The 20,401-nt window shown below is 34.8% G+C and overlaps 3 protein-coding genes across 3 annotated transcripts; 1 reads left to right on the forward strand and 2 right to left on the reverse strand.

The window, feature by feature from the left end:
- Positions 1-1,431: 1,431 nt before the first annotated feature.
- Positions 1,432-5,457, reverse strand: LOC140814821 (tRNA-specific adenosine deaminase TAD1). The gene is given in 11 exon segments (XM_073173912.1): positions 1,432-1,932; positions 2,085-2,172; positions 2,705-2,824; positions 2,916-2,938; positions 2,940-2,993; positions 3,092-3,261; positions 4,092-4,191; positions 4,377-4,483; positions 4,576-4,766; positions 5,036-5,156; positions 5,247-5,457. Coding segments are annotated over 11 exon segments (1,281 nt in total). The 5' UTR covers positions 5,440-5,457; the 3' UTR covers positions 1,432-1,818.
- An 8,416-nt stretch (positions 5,458-13,873) lies between these two features.
- LOC140814065 (remorin-like) lies at positions 13,874-15,866 on the forward strand. Its single transcript, XM_073172923.1, has 5 exons — positions 13,874-14,237; positions 14,607-14,657; positions 14,780-14,867; positions 15,235-15,316; positions 15,471-15,866. The coding sequence occupies exons 1-5, from the start codon at positions 13,979-13,981 to the stop codon at positions 15,663-15,665; spliced, it is 675 nt and encodes a 224-aa protein (XP_073029024.1). The 5' UTR covers positions 13,874-13,978; the 3' UTR covers positions 15,666-15,866.
- Positions 15,867-16,277: 411 nt separating this feature from the next.
- Positions 16,278-18,864, reverse strand: LOC140814064 (transcription factor MYB17-like). Its single transcript, XM_073172922.1, has 3 exons — positions 18,261-18,864; positions 17,747-17,876; positions 16,278-17,368 (listed from the first exon to the last, which is right to left on the reverse strand). Exons 1-3 carry the CDS (start codon positions 18,391-18,393, stop codon positions 16,717-16,719), a joined length of 915 nt encoding a protein of 304 aa, XP_073029023.1. The 5' UTR covers positions 18,394-18,864; the 3' UTR covers positions 16,278-16,716.
- Between the last annotated feature and the right edge of the window lie 1,537 nt (positions 18,865-20,401).

Genomic DNA, 20,401 nt, shown 5'->3' on the forward strand with positions numbered 1-20,401 from the left:
GTATATTTTCTCAATAAAGAAGCGTATCAATGTTTATGGAATGATTATCTCGAATTTAATGGAAGGCGCATCTCCAAATTTTGGAAAGAATATCAATCGAATTATGGTAAGATTTTCATCTCCCCCTATAAATAAAAAGACACTCTCATTCAAAATTCACCCCTCATTCTAGCAAACAAATTTCGAAATTTTGCTCTTTAATTTTCGAAATTCCTCCCAAAAAATTCTGCACGAGTCGTCAAAATTCTTTCGCAATTCAGAAATTCGTTTCTCTTGCTCGAGTACTCAGAATCCGATCTCCACCGTTCAGAATATGCTTCGGTATGTTTCGCATAACATATCCAAATTTCAGCCAAATCCAACGGTTAGTTTTTCGTTTATAGCCTTCGCAAGAAAACTGCCTAGATTTTAGGTGGGAATTCAACATACCTACGGTTTTTGTCCATAAACAGGTTAAAACCACATCCAAACCCGATCTCCACCATTCATAATTTATTTGGCGTACTTATGAACGTACTGTTAAAGTTTAAGCCCGATCCAACGGTTCATTTAGGCGCAAAGAATTTTACGATGTGGCTGATTTTTTTCGGTAGATATGCTGCTGTGTTTTCGACGTGTCGGTTGCATGATTCTACTATGTTTTCCGAGTTCTTCACGTTTTCTTCGAGTCTAAGGTAAGTGGGCTTGTTTTAAAGATTAAATTTCGTTATGTATGTTTCTTTGGGTTTTTTTGAAAATACGATCGAGTACACATTCTTCTTCTACTCCTTTCTTGTGTTTGTCATACGGTTTTGAGCACTGTGAGGAGTCGACTGGATATGGTTGGGAATCCTAACCGTACCCTTACGCGGTGGGGGATATAACCGCTATACGGCCTCGCCCCCTTAGAGGAGTAAAAATTAGGGGCTGACGTCAGTAAACCATAGAAAGTAGATGAATCTCAGTGCTAGTCAATGTTATGCATGTGTTATGAAGGATGTTATGCAAGTCATGTGATTTCGAAATTTTATGCATGTTGTTATATTGTGCTCGATACGATCCCCCACTTGCTGAGTATTTCCCAAAATACTCACCCCTTATTCTACCCTCCCCAGATAAATCAGAAGAAGCAAACAGAAAGAAGAATCGAACACCAGTTTTTGGACTGATAGTGGACGCATGAAGAATTTTAATTAAGAATATGTTCTTGTGAGTTTTTAATCTAAGATATAAACGCTTCCGCATATTTTTATCGTTTTCAGAGGTACTATTGTAAAGAAGATTCCATTTTTATGGCATTTATGATATATAAACTGGTTTTGGTTTATATTGTATTACGAGATTTGTTGTTTAGCAATTATGTGATTGTTGAATAACGTCGATGTCAACTAACCCCGGTCTCGGAGCGTGACAGTACATATCCGACACAAATCAATTAATCAATGCCATAAAATGGTTTCTACATGTGCCAACTACTCAATCTATGAATTTAATTTTACATTTCAGCATCGTTGAATAGCAAAGAAATCAAGTGGGCTTACACATCGAAGGCAAGAAATTGTTTTTCCCAGAAGGCACGAATAATGTGTTAGCAGAATCAACTGGAAGTAAATGAACGGGACGGGACATGTCCAAATTCCAATCGTATAATAGCGAATCAACAATGAGATTTAACAAATTGACCATTTTTCGAATTAATAAACCCGCATTTCAAACAAGTGTTTCTTGTAATGGCTTGCAACAGCTACTATAGACAATGAAAGACTTTCTGTTTTCTTCCCTAAAGATGCCTATTACAACTAGACATTACGATTTAGTAGAGTCATCGTGCACCTCATTTTAATGCCCTTCATACGAAAAGGCCTCAGAGTCTTTGGGTTTCAAAATCCAGTTTCTAAAATGTGGGCTTGCTTTGAAAGCCTTCGAAGTTGCTTGGTATTCTCCAACCCTTTCCTGCAAAACAGGATCAAATCCATAAAGCCAGTTCTTCCAATATGAACCTTTTTAAAAGCTAACGGCATTGCACTGTATTGAAAATGTCATTTACCCACGTGGCTGTAAATTAAAAAATAGATATCAACAAAGGGGACAACCAAGCCACTCACCTTGAGTTCATGATAAGTAACCTCGCTGATGAAGCACTCCGATATAATCTCACGCTCAAGTGATACAAATAACTCCAACAAACGCTTCCTAAGAACATAAAAAATTCAATGTGGAATGTACAAATAAAAAAGCTATACTAGACTTTTCAGTGCTTCTATAAAGACAAGAGTGTAAAGATTTCCTAGTTGAATAATATGATCGACCAATGTTGCAAAAAATAAGGTGCTCTGATACAGATAAGCCCAGCAGACTACATCAGATCCAATCATTGGGGTCTGGTGTGACCAAGAATTTGATTTTGGGAGGAGTAAGGTTTTGGTTATATCTCTGTTCATGTTACAAAGGGGTTGTCTTCATCTTTCATACACATAGATTAAGGGGGTTGACTCATGGAAAACAAAAAACAAGAAAAGATAGGAGGACAGAGCACCAACCCTAAAACACTTCATGATGCATCAATCAAAGTAAGAGAATTTCAAACTGAATTTCACTAAATGAAAACGGTGAACCAGGGAAGCAAATCAATCATGGCTCTGACAAGTATGAGAAACGAATTTTAGCTTTGAGCAATCGAGTAAAATAGCTTTTGGTGTACTGATTGTAAATTATAGCAACTTACTTGCATAAAGATGACTCAGTAGAAGGATACAAAGCTCCTTTTGCAGAAGTACCCTGCTTTCTACCAGTGGTTCCGAGAAGGACTTCATGCAAGCCACATTTATTCCAACATACTGAATAACTGCAAACAAAGGAGAATGCAACATCAGATAAAGTAACTGAACACAACCAATAGTTCTCATGAAGCAATGATAATTAACACAAAAGCCCACCCGCAAGTTAAAGTTTCTAGAGCAGGTCTCAGAATGTTGAAACTCCTCAGGCGGCACAGGGGCAATCCAGAGGAGTGGCTGTCAATTACAAAGAAAATTGAGTTTGATGAGATCCATTTGCTCATCTTCAGTGTCATGCTGCATAGCCAACATGGAGGGAAACTGTGAACTATGACCTCATTAACTTGAAAGGGACTCATCAGTTTGTTAGTCAATGGAACAATTCGCTCATGCAGAGATCTTCTCAGGTGATTGACCACAAGAACATTTTCAGAATCAAAATGGGATATACCAACTGTTATGGAGGAGATATAAATAGGTTCCAGAAAAGAAGAAAGAAGGGCTCCTGTATCCAAATAAAAATTCAATGAGAGTGCATAACTAATAACCAATTTGCACATGAAGATATTTATCATAGCTTATTACAATTTTCCAAAGCATATTTCCATTTGCTTATTGAGCACGGACAATTAAAAATATTGATCTATTTGTGGGATCAAATATTTGCCATTTTACCAAAAACCACAACTGATACAACTTAAATATTTTGATCCACGTGGTACACCTGGGGGAACATTTAGCCCATATTATCAACATAGACAATTATTTTTCCCGATAATTTCTCACTCAATAACTACATCAACTTGCAATTCATGGAACCAAATGTCTGACCTTGACATCGATATCAATTCCAAGATAAAATGCTTGATATTTACCAAAACTATAACTAGTAATGGTGTTGCAATTCATAGGTTTTATACCGTACAATAGCTCAATCTCTCAGTTATTGCTTCTCACGCCTCTCCCACTCAAGAAATAGTAGAAGATTCACATTGTCGATACATACTGTTCAAATACAAAATGGGTGCATGTCATTAAGAACATCAAAGGAACAAAATGGGATTATTATTTGCGAATCCACCAAATTAGTCAAATTTTAGGGTACTATTAACCTTTTTGCTTGCTATTTGCTTTTAAATAAATAGTCAAGCTTCAAGTAACTGCAGATGGTGTTGTGATCTCTCCTCGTAAGTTTCCATGAGGTGCATGATATTCAAAGTGAGACAAACCATCACATTCCGGAGGTGTCTAAAGACATGAGTGTGGCACTAATTCACCTAGCTTAATACATTAGTAAAACATCCAATAATTTATCATGATCTAAAAGTAAGGAACCTTGAACTCCAACAACATTCCACCGTGCAATCTTGTCAGAGCAACTTACTGACAAAGTTGTATCTCCTCGGCCAGGCTTCCTCTGAACAGTACCAGCAACCTGAGAATAGTGACCTGAAGACTGATCTTTAAAATAAATTATTATTATTAAAAACATTGGAAATTATAGTTATAAAAACCCATGTCAAAGAAAGGAAAACAAGAAAGCTACATGTAAAAAAGTACGATAATTCGGTCCAGAAGACATTTAAAGGAAACTAGCAAGGAAAGATTCATCAGTAATACCATTGTGCTGTCAGAACATTCTGAAGCGATGCATTGCACCTCTGATACTTTTGATGAACCATTATTTAAACAAGTGAACAACTGAGAATTAAGTGAGGCATCCCCACCTGTACTGGTATCAGAGAAACATAACTTATTGGAGGTAGAATAAAAGTCATGTCCAGAAAATACTACAAAATTTTAGACATCCACTACCTACATGGCAATTGTGATACGTACAAATGCAACTTCCAGCATGGTTTCAATTTAAACTTTCCTCGACCAAGGACATCTGAGTTAAGATGGAAAACTGAGTTGGTAATATCGTCATTCTGCAACTCTGTGCTTTGGTTATTATGCTCATAATTACTGTAAATTTTCATGAGGCGATGAATCTCTGAATAGAAGAACCTGGTAAAATATATGCAACCAATTAGATGACCTGATACCTTCAGATATATCATCTTCGCTGCATAGCTGAACTAGCCACATTAGTCAATACAGAGTGACGGACCAAAACCAGGGAACCCAACTAGTCACCATCTAACGTCAAAATAATTAAAATTTAAATTTTATTCAGCTCGTGCATCTAAAATCATAGTCTTTATACAAAGCACGCCATTTTCATGCAGAAACATTTGGCTAAAGTAAAAGAACAATTTGAGAAACTGAAATCCTACCTGAGAAGAGATCTTCTAGCAATGACTTCAGCATGAGAATCATTGACAACGTCGCCATTCAAACTCCGCCGCTTGTGCCCTACGCATTTCGTCCCAGTTCCCAACGCAACCACTTGTAATTCTAACAACGTTTACATAAATAAACACAAAATTCAAATCACTTGGATCAAAAACAGCAAAATGAATCAGATATTTGGATTCTGATAAAAACCTTGAGTTGCGGTGGAGAGAAGAAACGCCGCCAAAACAGTGACTTCGCGTCCTTGAGGCTTCCCCTTTTTGGGAAGAGAATTGTAAAACGACAATACTACTTCTGAGACCTTCTCCCCCCATGTCTTTTCCTCAGGCGAGGACGTCGTCGTTTCAGGCGCCGGTGGAGGAATATTTCCAGAGCGGGAATCCATGGGGGTTAAGGAAACTGAATTTTGTTCATTTAACGACCGGGCTTTTGAGTCCAATCATGGGCCCATGAAAAGATTGGACCTTATTCGTCCAATGGACAGTGGCCCAATAGATTTAACTGTTTCCTTAAGCTTAAGTAGGCCCAATCTAATTGCTAACAAACAAGATAAGAAAGATGACAATGTTAACTAGCGGACTTGCTAAGTAGTGACCTTTGGCACGCATATTAAAAAGATTTAGGTGTTAGAATTTTTTTTTCCCAAATTCGAGAGAATAAATTAAAATTTTAAATTTTAAAATGTTTTTATAAGAATTTTTTATGGTATGATTATTTAATGACATTTTTATTAAACAAACAAAATATTTTGTAATCCGAGAAAAAAAAATTGGTTCATAAAACCAGACCATGACGTCAAAGGTAGTTATTAAAAGGAGTATTCTTTCCAATAATGTGTTTATTATTAATATAATTTGCATCGAACAAATTGTAAATTAACTAAAATAAGGATTGCATTTGCAAGTTGAGAATGACTACTAAAAATGGCAAATACGGAATAAGAAAATGGCATAAATTTTAAATATAGAAGATTGAGGTAGAGAATTCGATACCTAGACGTTTGCATTTAAAAATAGAAAGTTGATATTTACACTCTATTTTTTATTATTTGTACTCAATAATCAATATAGCATAAATAACACAAAATAGAAGGTAAAGATGAACAATTCCCCTACCCCATAGATTAATTGGTGAAAACTGGCCAGTGCGACTCTCTTGAATTATCATTCTTCAAATGACAGAAAATAATGACCTCTTTTTAAAGAAAATAGTAGCAATAATAATAGAAACTAAAAGTAGAGGGAGGGGCCCTTGGGTTTATTGCTCAATTAATCGAATAAACTTTGTATGTGTTGAAAAATAATATTTAAAATGTGTGTATTGAATATTTGAATGTTGAATATTAGAATGTTGAAAATAAGAGTTGTAAATATTGAAAATTAGTGTGTGATGATTTAGGTAATGATGTATTTTATTTTTGGATTATTTGCAAAGATTTCATATAAATAGATCTCTCATTTGTGAAGAAAATCACAATTGAGTAGAGAGAAAAATATTATAAAGTGTGTATTTTGGTAAATTTTGAGAGTTTGAGATTTTTACTTTTTATCATAAATTTTTACTTTTTCACAACACGTTATCAGCACGAAGCTCTAAAAGTCCTCCATACTTTTCCAAGCTCCAAACAGAATAAAAAAGTAACAAAAATAATAATATTCATTTTACTGTTATTTATTTATTGTGTATATATTTAATATATAATATAATGTTATTATTAGAAATAATAAAAATAAATTTTTCGAAAACTTGTTATAAATCCTAGGAGAATGTTAAGATGACATCCCACACTCCCGGTAAGGGATACGACAAATATGAAAGCTTATAAGATTTTTAAAAAAAAATAACTTATGACACATCATTATAATAATATGATATAATATACATAACTATTTAAATATGACTAATATTATATACACCATATTATTACCATAAAATTATACAAATACATACCTTTATTTTTTTGTACACCCCAACGGTCACAAACGGTAACAAAACGGCTAGTTTTTGCCCTATAAATATGATCTCATAAACACATTCAATCACTCCAACTTTCTCTTCTTCTCTAAAAATTATTTTTTTCATTAAAATTTTCGAAGAAAAAAGAAGATGACTTTCTCAAGGTTATTTTTAATTATTTTGGTTATCATACTCACGAATCTTTTATTTATCGGAGAATATCCTCCTCGTGTGTTTTCTTTATTTTTACACATGCTTGTACTTGTTGTTTATCCATTACTTGTATTGCAATATTCATTAACTAATAAAATGCATCGTAATTTTTTTAATACCACCATGTCAAATTTGACAAAGCTCGAATTTGTTGCGCTCGACATCACGGGAAAACATTATATGTCATGGACTCTCGATGTAGAAATGCATAGTGAGTCATTGGGTCTAAGCGAGACCATTAAAGAAAATGGTATATCTTCATCACAAGAAAAAGAAAAAGCTATAATATTTTTGCGGCGACGTCTTGATGAAGGTTTAAAATGTGAATATCTCATCGAAAAAGATCTCATGGCTCTGTGGAAAGGATTAAAAGAAATATTTGAACATATAAGGGAAGTTATACTTCCGACCGCCTGTGATAAATAGAATATGTTAAGATTCCAAGATTTTAAGAAAGTCAGTGATTACAATTCAGCGATGTATCGAATAATCTCGCAGCTAAAATTTTGTGGACATGAGGTCACAGAATCGGAAATGCTTGAAAAAAACATTTTTCACGTTTCATGCATCAAATATTACTCTACAACAACAATATAGAGTACGTGGATTTGCGAGATATTCTGAACTCATCACCTGTCTTCTTGTAGCGGAAAAGAACAACGAGCTATTAATGAGAAATCATCAGTCCCGACCCACTGGATCAACAGCATTTCCAGAAGTAAATGCTGTAATTAAAAATGAATTTAAACCTCGAAACCAAAATCAAATTCAAAGACAAGATTTTGGTCGAGGTCGAGGTCGAGGTCGTGGACGTGGACATGGACGTGGAATTGGCCGTGGTCGTGGTCGAGGCCGTGGTTTTGAAAACAATAGAGATAGTTATTTTTATAACTCATCTCAAAAGAATGTCCCAAATCATCCACTGAAAAGGCATCATGAGAATACAACTGTTAATGAGAATCACTCAAAAAGATATTAAAGTTCTTGTTTCAGATGTGGTACTCCAGGACATTGGTCTCGTATTTGTCGAGCCCCTGAGCATCTTTGTAAGCTTTATACAGAATCATTAAAGGGGAAAGAAAAGGAGACCAACTTCACTGAACGCAGTGACCATTTGAGTGATTCAACTCATTTTGATGCTGGTGATTTTATGAATGATTTCTCTGGAAATGATCAATATGTTGGTGGGATAGAAATGAACAATATTGATCCTGCAGATTTTCTCAATGATTTCTTTGAAAATGAACAATATAGTGGTAGAATATAAATGTACAATAATTTATTTTTCATGTATTCATATAATAATGTTTTATTATATAATTATGATATGTGTTATATTTAAATATATATTGCCAGTAATTTTATTTCACTGCATATTTTTTTGAAGTTCAAAAATAGAAAATGCCATGAGCAAAGCTGAAGTTTGCATACCCGATAGTGGTACAACGCATACTATCCTCCGAGATAAAAGATATTTATTGGAACTAAAATCAACAAAAACAACGGTGAATACAATATCAGGTCCTGTAGACTTGATTAAAGGATGTGGTAAAACACAATTTTTGTTACCTAACGGTACAAAATTTTTGATCAATGATGCTTTATATTCACCACAATCGAAAAGAAATTTGTTGAGTTTTAATGATATATATTCCCATGGTTATGATACTCAAACAATGAATGAAGGGAATGAGAAATATATGTGTCTTATCACATATAAATCAGGAAAGAAATATGTGATTGAAAAACTACAACTGCTCCCTACTGGATTGCATTATACATATATAAGTCCAATTGAATCAAACATGGTAGTTGATAATTCTTCAATACTGATCAATTGGCATGATCGATTAGGACATCCTGGTTCAACAATGATGCGAAGAATTATAGAAAATACACATGGTCATCCGTTGAAAGACCAGAAGATCTTTCAGAATAATAAGTTTCAATGTAAAGCATGTTCTCTTGGAAAACTTATTATAAGACCATCACCAGCCAAAATCCAAACTGAATCACCAATGTTTCTTGAACGTATTCATGGTGATATTTGTGGATCATTCCATCCACCATGTGGACCATTCAGATGCTTTATGGTATTGATTGATGCCTCCAGCAGATGGTCACATGTATGTTTATTGTCAACTCGAAATGTTGCATCTGCAAGATTACTTGCTCAAATAATAAAATTGAGAAATCAATTTCCCGATTATACAATCAAGAAAATTAGACTTGATAATGCGGGTGAATTTACTTCCCAGACTTTCAATGATTATTGTATGTCTATGGGAATCATTGTTGAGCATCATGTTGCTAATGTACATACACAGAATGGATTGGCCGAATCATTAATTAAACGTCTGCAAATGATTGCTAGACCAATGATTATGAAAACAAAGCTCCCTATTTCTATATGGGGACATGCAATTTTACATGCTGCTTCATTAATTCGCATCAGACCAAGTGCATATCATAAATACTCCTCATTGCAGCTGGTATTTGGTAAAGAACCAGACATTTCTCATCTGAGAATATTTGGATGTATGTTGTATGTGCCTATTGCACCACCGCAACGAAAGAAAATGGGACCTCAAAGAAAGGTTGGAATTTATATTGGTTATGATAGTCCATCAATCATTCGATATCTTGAACCTCAGACAGGCGACGTGTTCACAGCACGTTTTTCTGATTGTCATTTTAATGAGGAAATCTTCCCAATGTTAGGGGGAGAACAGAAACATACCGAAAATGAAATTACATGTTATGTATCATCATTGTTACATCTGGATCCAAGAACACAACAATGTGAAAAAGATGTACAACAAATTGTATACTTGCAAAGAATAGCAAATCAAATACCAGATGCATTTGCAGACACAAAATGGGTAACTAAATCATATATACATGCTGCAAATGCCCCTGCTCGAATTGAAATTTCAAAGAAACAAATTGAAGATACTCATGATGTCATTAAACGCCTGAAGCGTGGAAGGCAGTAGGTTCCAAGAACAAAAATCCTCGAAAAAGAAAATTCATAGAGAAACAAGATGATCACAAAATAAAGAATGATGTTCCTGAAGAAACACATGATGATCACAAAATAGAGAATGATGTTCCTGAAGAAACACATGATGATGAAAATGTTCTGTCAGAACCACAAACTAACGAGAATCATGAAATCTCTATCAATTACATTAATACTGGAAAAATATGGAACCGAAAAGATATAGAAGAAATTGATGATATATTTTCTTATAATGTGGTAATCGACATCATAAATGATAATGAAGATCATGAACCAAAATCTTTTGGTGAATGTAAAAATCGGCAGGATTGGATAAAATGGAAAGAAGCCATCCAGGTTGAATTGGATTCGCTAAATAAACGTAATGTTTTTGGACCTATAGTCCTTACACCTGAAGGTGTAAAACCTGTTGGATACAAATGGATTTTTATTCGAAAGCGAAATGAGAAAAATGAAATAGTAAGATATAAAGCTCGACTTGTTGCACAAGGTTTTTCTCAAAGACCTGGAATTGAATATGAAGAAACGTATTCTCCCATGATGGATGCAATTATGTTTCGGTATTTGATTAGCTTGGCAGTATCTGAAAATTTAGAAATGCGTCTTATGGATGTTGTTACAGCTTACTTATATGGATTACTTGATAGTAATATATATATATATATATATATATATATATATATATATATATATATATATAATATATATATATATATATATATATATATATATGAAAATCCCTGAAGGATTTAAGATGTCTGAAGCACAAAGTTCAAAACCCAGAGAATGTTATTCTGTGAAATTACAAAGATCATTATATGGGTTGAAGCAATCCGGTCGAATGTGGTATAATCGACTAAGTGATCACTTGATGAAAAAGGGATATGCAAAAATTCAATATGCCCTTGTGTTTTCATTAAGAAAACAACATCCGGATGTGTAATTATTGATGTATATGTTGATGATTTAAACATCATTGGAACGAATAAGGAAATTCAAGAAGTTGTGTCATACTTGAAGGAAGAATTTGAAATGAAGGATCTTGGAAAAACCAAGTATTTTCTGGGTTTACAAATTGAACAAAAAGAATGCGGAATGTTTGTTCACCAGACAAATTATACAGAAAAGATTCTTAAACGTTTTAATATGGATAAATCAAATCCTTTAAGTACTCCAATGGTTGTTAGATCATTAAACATAAAAAAGGATCCATTCCGTCCATGTGAAGATGATGAAGATACTCTTGGTCCAGAAGTACCATATCTAAGTGCTATCGGTGCTCTTATGTATCTTACAAATTGTACAAGGCCTGATATATCCAACAAAGAGACACTGGAACGGAATTAAACATATATTCCGTTATTTACTAGGAACGACAAACTTGGGACTTTTGTATTCAAAAGATGCTAATCCAAGTATAATTGGTTATGTCGATGCTGGATACTTATCTGATCTACACAAGGCACGTTCCCAAACTGGTTATGTATTTACTCGTGGAGGCACTGCAATTTCTTGGCGTTCACAGAAACAAACGTTCGTAACAACTTCATCAAATCATGCCGAGATTATTGCACTACATGAAGCAAGCCGTGAATGTGTGTGGTTAAAATTAATGACCCAACATATTCAAATCTCATGCGGATTATCATTCGACGAGAAGCTTGTGATACTATATGAAGATAATGATGCATGTGTGGCTCAAATGAAAGAGGGATACATAAAAAGCGACAGAACTAAACATATTCCTCCTAAGTTCTTCGCGTTCACCAAGGAGCTAGAGAAGAATAAATGTATTGATGTTCGTCACATTCAATCAAGTGAAAACTCATCAGATCTCTTCACAAAGGCACTTCCTACGACAATATTCAGAAATCACATATATAATATTGGAATGCGCAATCTACGAAATTTGTGAAGAATTGTTCGTGTCAACATGAGGGGGAGTTTACGTGACTGCACTTTTTTTCCCTTACTATGGTTTTTATCCCAATGGGTTTTTCCTAGTAAGGTTTTTAACGAGGCAGTATAAAGACACGTAATGAAGACAATCATTATGATCATCATCACAAGGGAGAGTGTTGAAAAATAATATTTAAAATGTGTGTATTGAATATTTGAATGTTGAATATTTGAATGTTGAAAATAAGAGTTGTAAATATTGAAAATTAGTGTATGATGATGTATGTAATGATGTATTTTATTTTTGGATTATTTGTAAAGATTTCCTATAAATAGATCTCTAATTTGTGAAGAAAATCACAATTGAGTAGAGAGAAAAATATTATAAAGTGTGTAGTTTGATAAATTTTGAGAGTTTGAGATTTTTACTTTTTACCATAAATTTTTACTTTTTCACAACAGTATCATTCATTTATACTCAATAATTTAAAATAATCTTCCACGGGTGAGAAACGAACACGTGGACCTCTTGGATATCAGTGAAATTGAGTCGTTGGTTAACAAATTAGCTATATTCACAATAAAAAGTAATATTTTTAGCACAAAAAGTAATATTTTTTCATGGATGATCTAAATAAGATATTTGACTCATGAAATTGATATGTGAGATCATCTCACGAGAGCTTTTGTGAAAAAATTTATTTTAGTAACTTGAAACTGAAATTGTCAACCGTTCGCCCTACACTAAATCCGCCCCTGACTGAAAGCACATCAATGCGATCACAAATACATATTTTTTCTTGCGATGGAAAATTTCATGTCAATATCCGTTGAAAAGTCGACCCGATTCATATCTATCGTATCACATCTTTATCCAAATTTCATTTTCACTAAAAAAAAAAAAGACTATTTTTGGAAAATTACTACTAAAGAATCTTGTAGATCAGTCTCCATCTTATATTCTGATTCTTATCTGGAAATCCACCACGTGACTCACACTTTTAACAAGTTGAAAGCATCTCTATGTGTTGTAATGCAATATTGAGATTTTTTCGGCGGTGTCAATTCAAATAATATATATTATATATACGGGAAAACTCGAATTTACACCCATTTTTATCAAATATAATAATGCATGAATATATTCCAAACACTTACATAACACATGATTTTAATTAAGATGACTTATAACACATAAGACAATAAGATTTCACAAAAATTCGTGTGAAACAGTCTCATGGATCATATTTTATGAGACATATCTCTTATTTGAGTCATCTATGAAAAAATTAATTTTTATTGTGAATATCGGTAAAGTTGACTCGTCTCATAAATAAAGATACGTGAGACTGTCTCACAAAAGACCTACTCAAGATTTTAAATAAGATCTCGGATTTAAACTTGATTATTAAAAAACACGTGATTTAAATTGAACGTGAAATGAACATTAAAATTCGAATTTGAAAACAAACAAATCTGCATTAATGATGAAAATATTATTGCAATCATCAAAGAGAAAGATTAATCATTTTATTTACTTTAACTCTTTATTATCCTTTCTTGGTTTTTACATGGCCAAGTTAAATGTAAACATGCAAATATTTTAAAAAAATTCCAAAAAAAAAAAATCAATAATTAATATTTATTATCATTTCTTAATTATCTTTTAATAGCAATTTTATCTCCTGCATGTTATATTCCTCCATTAATCCATCGGAGATTTTCTTGTTAACATGAGTTCATTTCTTCTACCTTGATTCTCCATTGTAAGAGGTCTCACACCCACCTCCGTTTTCTATATTACTGTTATTATTATTATTTTTATTACATAAGAATGACGACCGCAGTGGCTGAGGGAGTTGTCAAGAAGAATCCTGAAGCGGCGGAGCCATCGGTTGGGCCGGTCGTTGAGAAGCCGAACCAAGATAATCAAGATAAGCCTGAATTTGTGCCACCTACCGCAGAAGTTGTTACGAAGAATCCTGACGCGGCTGAGCCACCGCTTGCGTCGGTGGTTGAGAAGCCGTGCCACGTTGTTGAAGATAAGCCTGTAGTCGCGCCACCTCCAGCCGAGGCCGCTAAACCTGTTACAAGTAACGTTGATTGAATGAAACCCTGTTTTTTTTGTTTAAATATTCGTGGAGTACGATTCTGTAGCATCAGGCGTCTCGACAAATTACATCACTTGCTATGCTCCTAAGATGTGCGCAGAAGATCTTGTAAGATGGCAGATTGAGTTACAGTATGTTGGATATTGTTAATGGACCGTTTCTTGTTAAGAATCTTGTTCTGTTACGTATCACATTTCATCTAAGCTGGGAAAAGGAAAAAAAAAGGGTTGATTTGGCAATTTTGGATTTGGTTTATTAGAGTCTGACCCAAATCATTTGAAAAGTTACACCTGAAGTTTAAGGATTGTGTTTAGACTTGATGTGAGACATTGTGTCCAAATTTTCGTGCAGATGTTCCAGAACCTGTTGCAAAGAAAAGCTCAAAAGGATCCCTTGATAGAGGTGTTTTACCGTATATGATTCGATTTATTCAAGTTTGATGGAGGGAGGATAAATTATTGAAGGAACAAGTAAAGTTTGTGTGGAAGCAAATGAGAATGACTCGTGTCTAAAATATTTTACAGATATTGCTCTTGCGAAACTTGAAGGTGACAAGAAGTCGTCGTACATCAAGGCGTCGGAAGAAAATGAAAAAAGCAAAGTGGAGAACAAGTAAGGATCTGAATTCTCCCAAGTGATCGCTTCTAAAGTCTTGTAGACGATTGTAAGAAATCATGTTGCAATTATGAAATGTGGGGAATAATCGATTACGATGGGGGCGAATTCTTGATTCTTAAAGAGTTATGAACATTTTTCGTATGAACTTGGAACTGTTTGAGATTGTGAACTTGCTTCAGATAAAGAGGAACAAGCATAGGTGAAAATGAACTTAATCGGAATCTGACTTCATTGTTGGTTTATTCATAGCTTGTAAATTTGTCTGCAATCACGAAAATTTATCCTTATTTCTGGGAAGTTTCTATTTTATGGTTTAAGAACCTGCTGGTTGATTGTTATCACAATTTATATGATGGGACAGGGCTCAAAAAAAGCTCGCAGATATAGCTTCATGGGAAAACACCAAGAAGGCATCTCTTGACGCCCAACTACGAAAACTTGAGGTAAAAACACTCAACTTCGATTGCTCATTTACATCTTCAAATTCTCATATCCAATTAAGCTATTCATGATCACCACTTCAGTTTCCATGAAATCCCGAACAAAGTTTGAAAGTTAATAGATATGAAATGTTGAGCTAGACTTGTATCTCCGCAGGAAAAACTAGAGAAGAAGAAGGCATATTATGCAGAGAGTGTGAAAAACAAGGTGGCACTAATCCACAAGCAGGCAGAAGAGAAGAGAGCCATGGTTGAAGCAGCACGTAAAGATGAGATATTCAATACAGTGGAGGCGGCTAATACATACCGTGCAACCAAGCAGATTCCTAAGAAATCTTTTGGATGCTTTTAAGGTGAAGTATCTTAAGTTTAGCAAAGAACGACCCTCAAGTTTCAAGATTCCCTTGTAAATTTTGTTGCTTTGATATGGTTTTTTCTGTGTTCAAGAAATCATGGGTGTTGATCTTGTTATTTTTCCTCGTTTGTTTATGTATAGTTCGAGTACTTTTCGGTTATGAAAACAGCTTTTGTGTTCATAACATGAAACTACAAATCATTGCTCAGAGCATGTTGAATTCCATGTGACATTGTCGACCGGTAAGCAGAATTAAAGTATTTGTCTCGCCCAAGGCAGAAGCCTTTTCGTTCGAACTCTATTGACCAACTTTATGGGAGGTCCACTTGATCCAATGGTTATACCGTGCACAACACCATGCTGCGCGCTACTGAGGATCCATGTCCCAAGAAATGCTGCGCGCTATAGAGAACCTATGTCCCAAGTTTATTGGTCCTCTTAATCCAATGGTTATAGCATGGAGGATCCATGTCCCAACTCTACATCTTAAAATTGATTTGTCAATCATTAGAATCTAACGTTCAAATCCGCCTTCTTCAATAACAAACATGAGATATTTACAGATCTAAATGAATTTTAAACAAAAGGAGGATGCATGAAAGGCCATAATGGTGAAATTACTTCTCTAGTAGAGTAAGAAAATGGCATTTAACAGAACTAGCCAAGTTCCCCATCGAGAGGTTACAATCTGAAGCCAATACTTGTGTTATCCAGTACAACAAAGTCTTCTTCAATTATATGCAAGATTGCATATAAAGAGAGAGGTGAGAGGGGGTGTGATGTTTTACATTTTTTTTCCGCACACACTCGGATCTGACTGGAAACCTCTAGGCAAATTGGTTTGTAGAATGCCCCAACGAGTTTTTGCAATATGTTCTTCCTGAGATGGTGATAACCAGAAACATTAGGATCTTCTATATTTCCAAAAGCTGGAGGTGATGAAAAACAAACGAACCGAATTTCGGTAGCACTGAAGCGAAAAGCGAAATTCAGCCAAAAGCTTGAAGTGGAGAAAGATGCAAACTTCAGCTTTTTGTGTATAAAATCACTACCATAAGCTACAGAAATCATGATGTCCCAAGAAGCTCATGTCATTATTACTTGGAAAATCAAAAAGCAGCTGCAATGCAGATTCAGATGAATCCTCCAATTCATTTGAACTTGCTGAATCCAATCCAGGTTGAACATTGTCTGTGCAAGATTTGATGATCTTAAGCTCAGGATCGTGGTCTTTCATGTTCCCTGCGTCCAAGGAACCTACTTGACCCAGACCAAATTCGGTTGTCATTCCTGATATCGAACCACACTTTGTTAATGATGATGAGATGGGACTCTGACAATAAATTTTCTCTGTTTTCTCCTCATTTTTCAGTCTACGAAACGTCTCTCCAACCTCAGAATTCCACAGACGTAAGAAGTAATCGGTGTCTGATTTTTGTAGTGTCGTTGGGTTCAAGAGTAGGGATTCCTTGGAAAGTCGGGCTTCGGCTTCGAGCCTGGCGCTCTCCCATTGGGCCATGTGGCGCATTGAAGGAGACGAGGGAAGTCGATTTGATAATGATACATCAGATACCGAGACATGCTCGTGTGTCTGAGGGTCGATTCCCATCTGCAGCAAACGCTTCTTCAGATGAGTGTTCCACAAGTTCTTGATTTCATTGTCTGTTCTGCCCTGTAATTGAGAAGCAATGGCGGCCCATCTGAAGAAAATAAACATCCAATGTTAGTGAAAGAAAGATTATAATGAACATTTGACATTTACTGAAACATTTCTCGCCCTGGTCTAATGCAGAAAATCTTTTAGAAAAGAGCAATAAACAACTCGGTTCATCATTTTCTCAAAATAAATACAGATCCCAACAATATCAAGGGCTTGTGATCCCGGTGCATTAGCGGTCTGTAACCAGAGTTTTCGAAACTTATTATTGCCAGTGGTGATGCAAGATCAAACTTGCAACTCAATTCGAAGCTCTGTGTCACGCATCAATTCATAGTGATGCAAGATTAAATTATCACAGGCGATTTCACATTACAACTGAAAATAATCGGTCCGACAATCAATCTATCGTAACCATAACCTGTTTCCAAGAATGGCATGCAGCTGAATGACAAGCTTTTCTTCGTCAGGTGTGAATGGTCCTCGTTTGATGTCTGGCCTTAGATAATTTGTCCATCGTAGCCTGCAACTCTTCCCACAACGAAGAAGACCTGTAGAAAGAATCACGATAACTAAACAAACTGACATCTTCCAAGGTGCAGTGCATCGAACTCCTAGAGATACAAATTCAAGAACGAGACACGAAGACTCGTCGACCACCAGGCGATCCTCGCTCAGCATAGTTCAGTTCAAAACCATATCCACACGCATTTAATAAGAATCCCGTAATTCCATTTCAAAACAAACTTAATTTGCTGCTATATATATTCTCTGCTTCAGGTCCTTTTTGAATCGGTATATAAGCCTCGTGGTATGTATTCATTCATTTCATGATAACTAATACCTACCGTCAGTGAAACATGACAATTATATATTCGAAGATTTGAAATGCCGAATCATATATTCTTGAAAGTAAGAAAAAAAGGGTAAAAAACCTGCAAGTTTGGGAAGAGATCGCCAACTCCCATGGCCGTTTTTGCTGATATAGTCAACCAATTTCTCATCTTCCTCAGAAGTCCAGGGTCCTTTCTTTAACCCTTTTTTGTCACAACATGGTGCTCTCCCCATCAACAAAAAACACACACAAAAACAGTCTAATGATTCTTCGAAAATATTACCTTTTCCTTTCAAACAACAGTACAAAATGTACAAGAAACCAAGAAAATACAACCCTCGAATCTCAAAGATTCTTGGAACTAAATTACATTCAGGATAGAAGTGAAGTGTAAAAAGTAAAAACTGAAAAAACCCTTATGAAATCTTGATCAAAGATAACGTGAAAAGACATAACAGAGAACTTTACAGATCATACCGGCGACACATCGGCCGGCTATGCATTGAATGCTTACACTTGCATTAATATGGTTTATTCAGATTCTAGATAGGAGCATTTATTTCTCTTATCGACTGAATATGTCGCGCAATAATTTTCAACATCATGGAAGATGATATAATGGCTGAATTTATTGGACGAAGAAAAATTCTTGTATTTATTGTGTCCCCGTTTATTAGTTTCCTTAACTCTCAGATTTCACGTTAATTTATTTCTGGTATTTATGTGCATGCAAGTCGGGTCGACTCGATCTCTTGATCTAGTAGTAAAGATGAAACCTCCACACTAAGACATGAGATCTTGGGTTCAAATTCTAGTTGTCTAGGTTGTGCAACAGTTTGGAAATCTCGACTCTCGTTGTATTAAAAAAAAAACAAAAACTTATGTGAGACGGTCTCACATGTCATATTTTGTGTGACAGATCTTTATTTAGGTCATCTATGAAAAAGTATTACTTTTTATGCTAAGAGTATTACTTTTTATTATACGTATCGGTAATGTTAACGTCTTTCTAAGATAAAGATTCGTGAGACCGTCTCACAAGAGATCTAATCTTTAAAAAAAAATCTGACCTCTGGCAACTTGATGTAGATAAGTTAAAGACATTAGATAATGAACTTATATTGATTTTGGATGGAAATTTATGATTTTTTGAGTTACACATCAAATCTACATGTTAAATCCATCGTATCTATTATGCTCAAAACTAGAAAAATATATTCTTTGTTTGAATTTCAAATCCAATTTGAAATTATCCTACAAATTCAATTTCTTTCACCCGAACACGATCTGATATAATTGTGAACTGGGCCGACCGACTATATTATTTATAGTGATAATAATAATACATAGAACATGAATGATCATTTACTTGGACTTGAATAACACATTCTTTTTTCAGCTGTAATTAATGCCACATAAATAAAAGCACTGTAAATTGGTAATAATATAACATCAGAGTATAAAGTGATAGAAATTCTGGGAAATATTAATTAAGATAGCAAAATGGCAAATGAATATTTCAAAATTTGTGCTACCAAAGAGTACGTACTGTCGCACATGGTATTGTGAGGAGTAAATGCAAAGAAAAATCCAAATGTGAAAGAGAGAGATGCATGTGAGGATGATGGCATTTAATGGAGCTTTCTTCAATGGTGAAAGGACACACTCTGTGCGTTCAATGAATTTTTCTCTTTCTTTTTTTACACTTGCATGCACACATGTTTTCTGTGCGTTCAATGAATTTTTCTCTTTCTTTTTTTACACTTGCATGCACACATGTTTGTGGGGTCATCAATGCCTAATTTCATGAGCTTTGTGTGGATGTATCATAAAATACATGATATATGTATATTACATTACATTGTATACTTTTATCAAAGTATAGTAAACTAGAGCATAGTATTGTGAAGCAAAACGAAAATGGATATCGAATTACTCGAGCTTCCAATTCGTAACGTGCTCCTATAATGTAGGTAAGGTAAGCACGATGGATTGATCTTCTTGAGGTGGGCACGAGTCGGATGGTCCGGGTAATCAGGTATTTTGGGTCTGTTGGTGGAGATTCTTCTTATCACCTTCGTTTAATCTACAACATGAAGATCAGTCATGAAATTATGTTAGCAAATTTGAAGTTGAAATGAGAAAAAATTCTTTGTTTTTAAGACGAATTTGTCGTGCATGTGATGTTCACGGGATATGGAAATCGTCTCCAGGATATAAAGACTTCTAACTTATAATAGT

Source organism: Primulina eburnea, chromosome 15 (assembly GCF_022965805.1).
Source record: "Primulina eburnea isolate SZY01 chromosome 15, ASM2296580v1, whole genome shotgun sequence".
Classification (NCBI taxonomy): domain Eukaryota; kingdom Viridiplantae; phylum Streptophyta; class Magnoliopsida; order Lamiales; family Gesneriaceae; genus Primulina; species Primulina eburnea.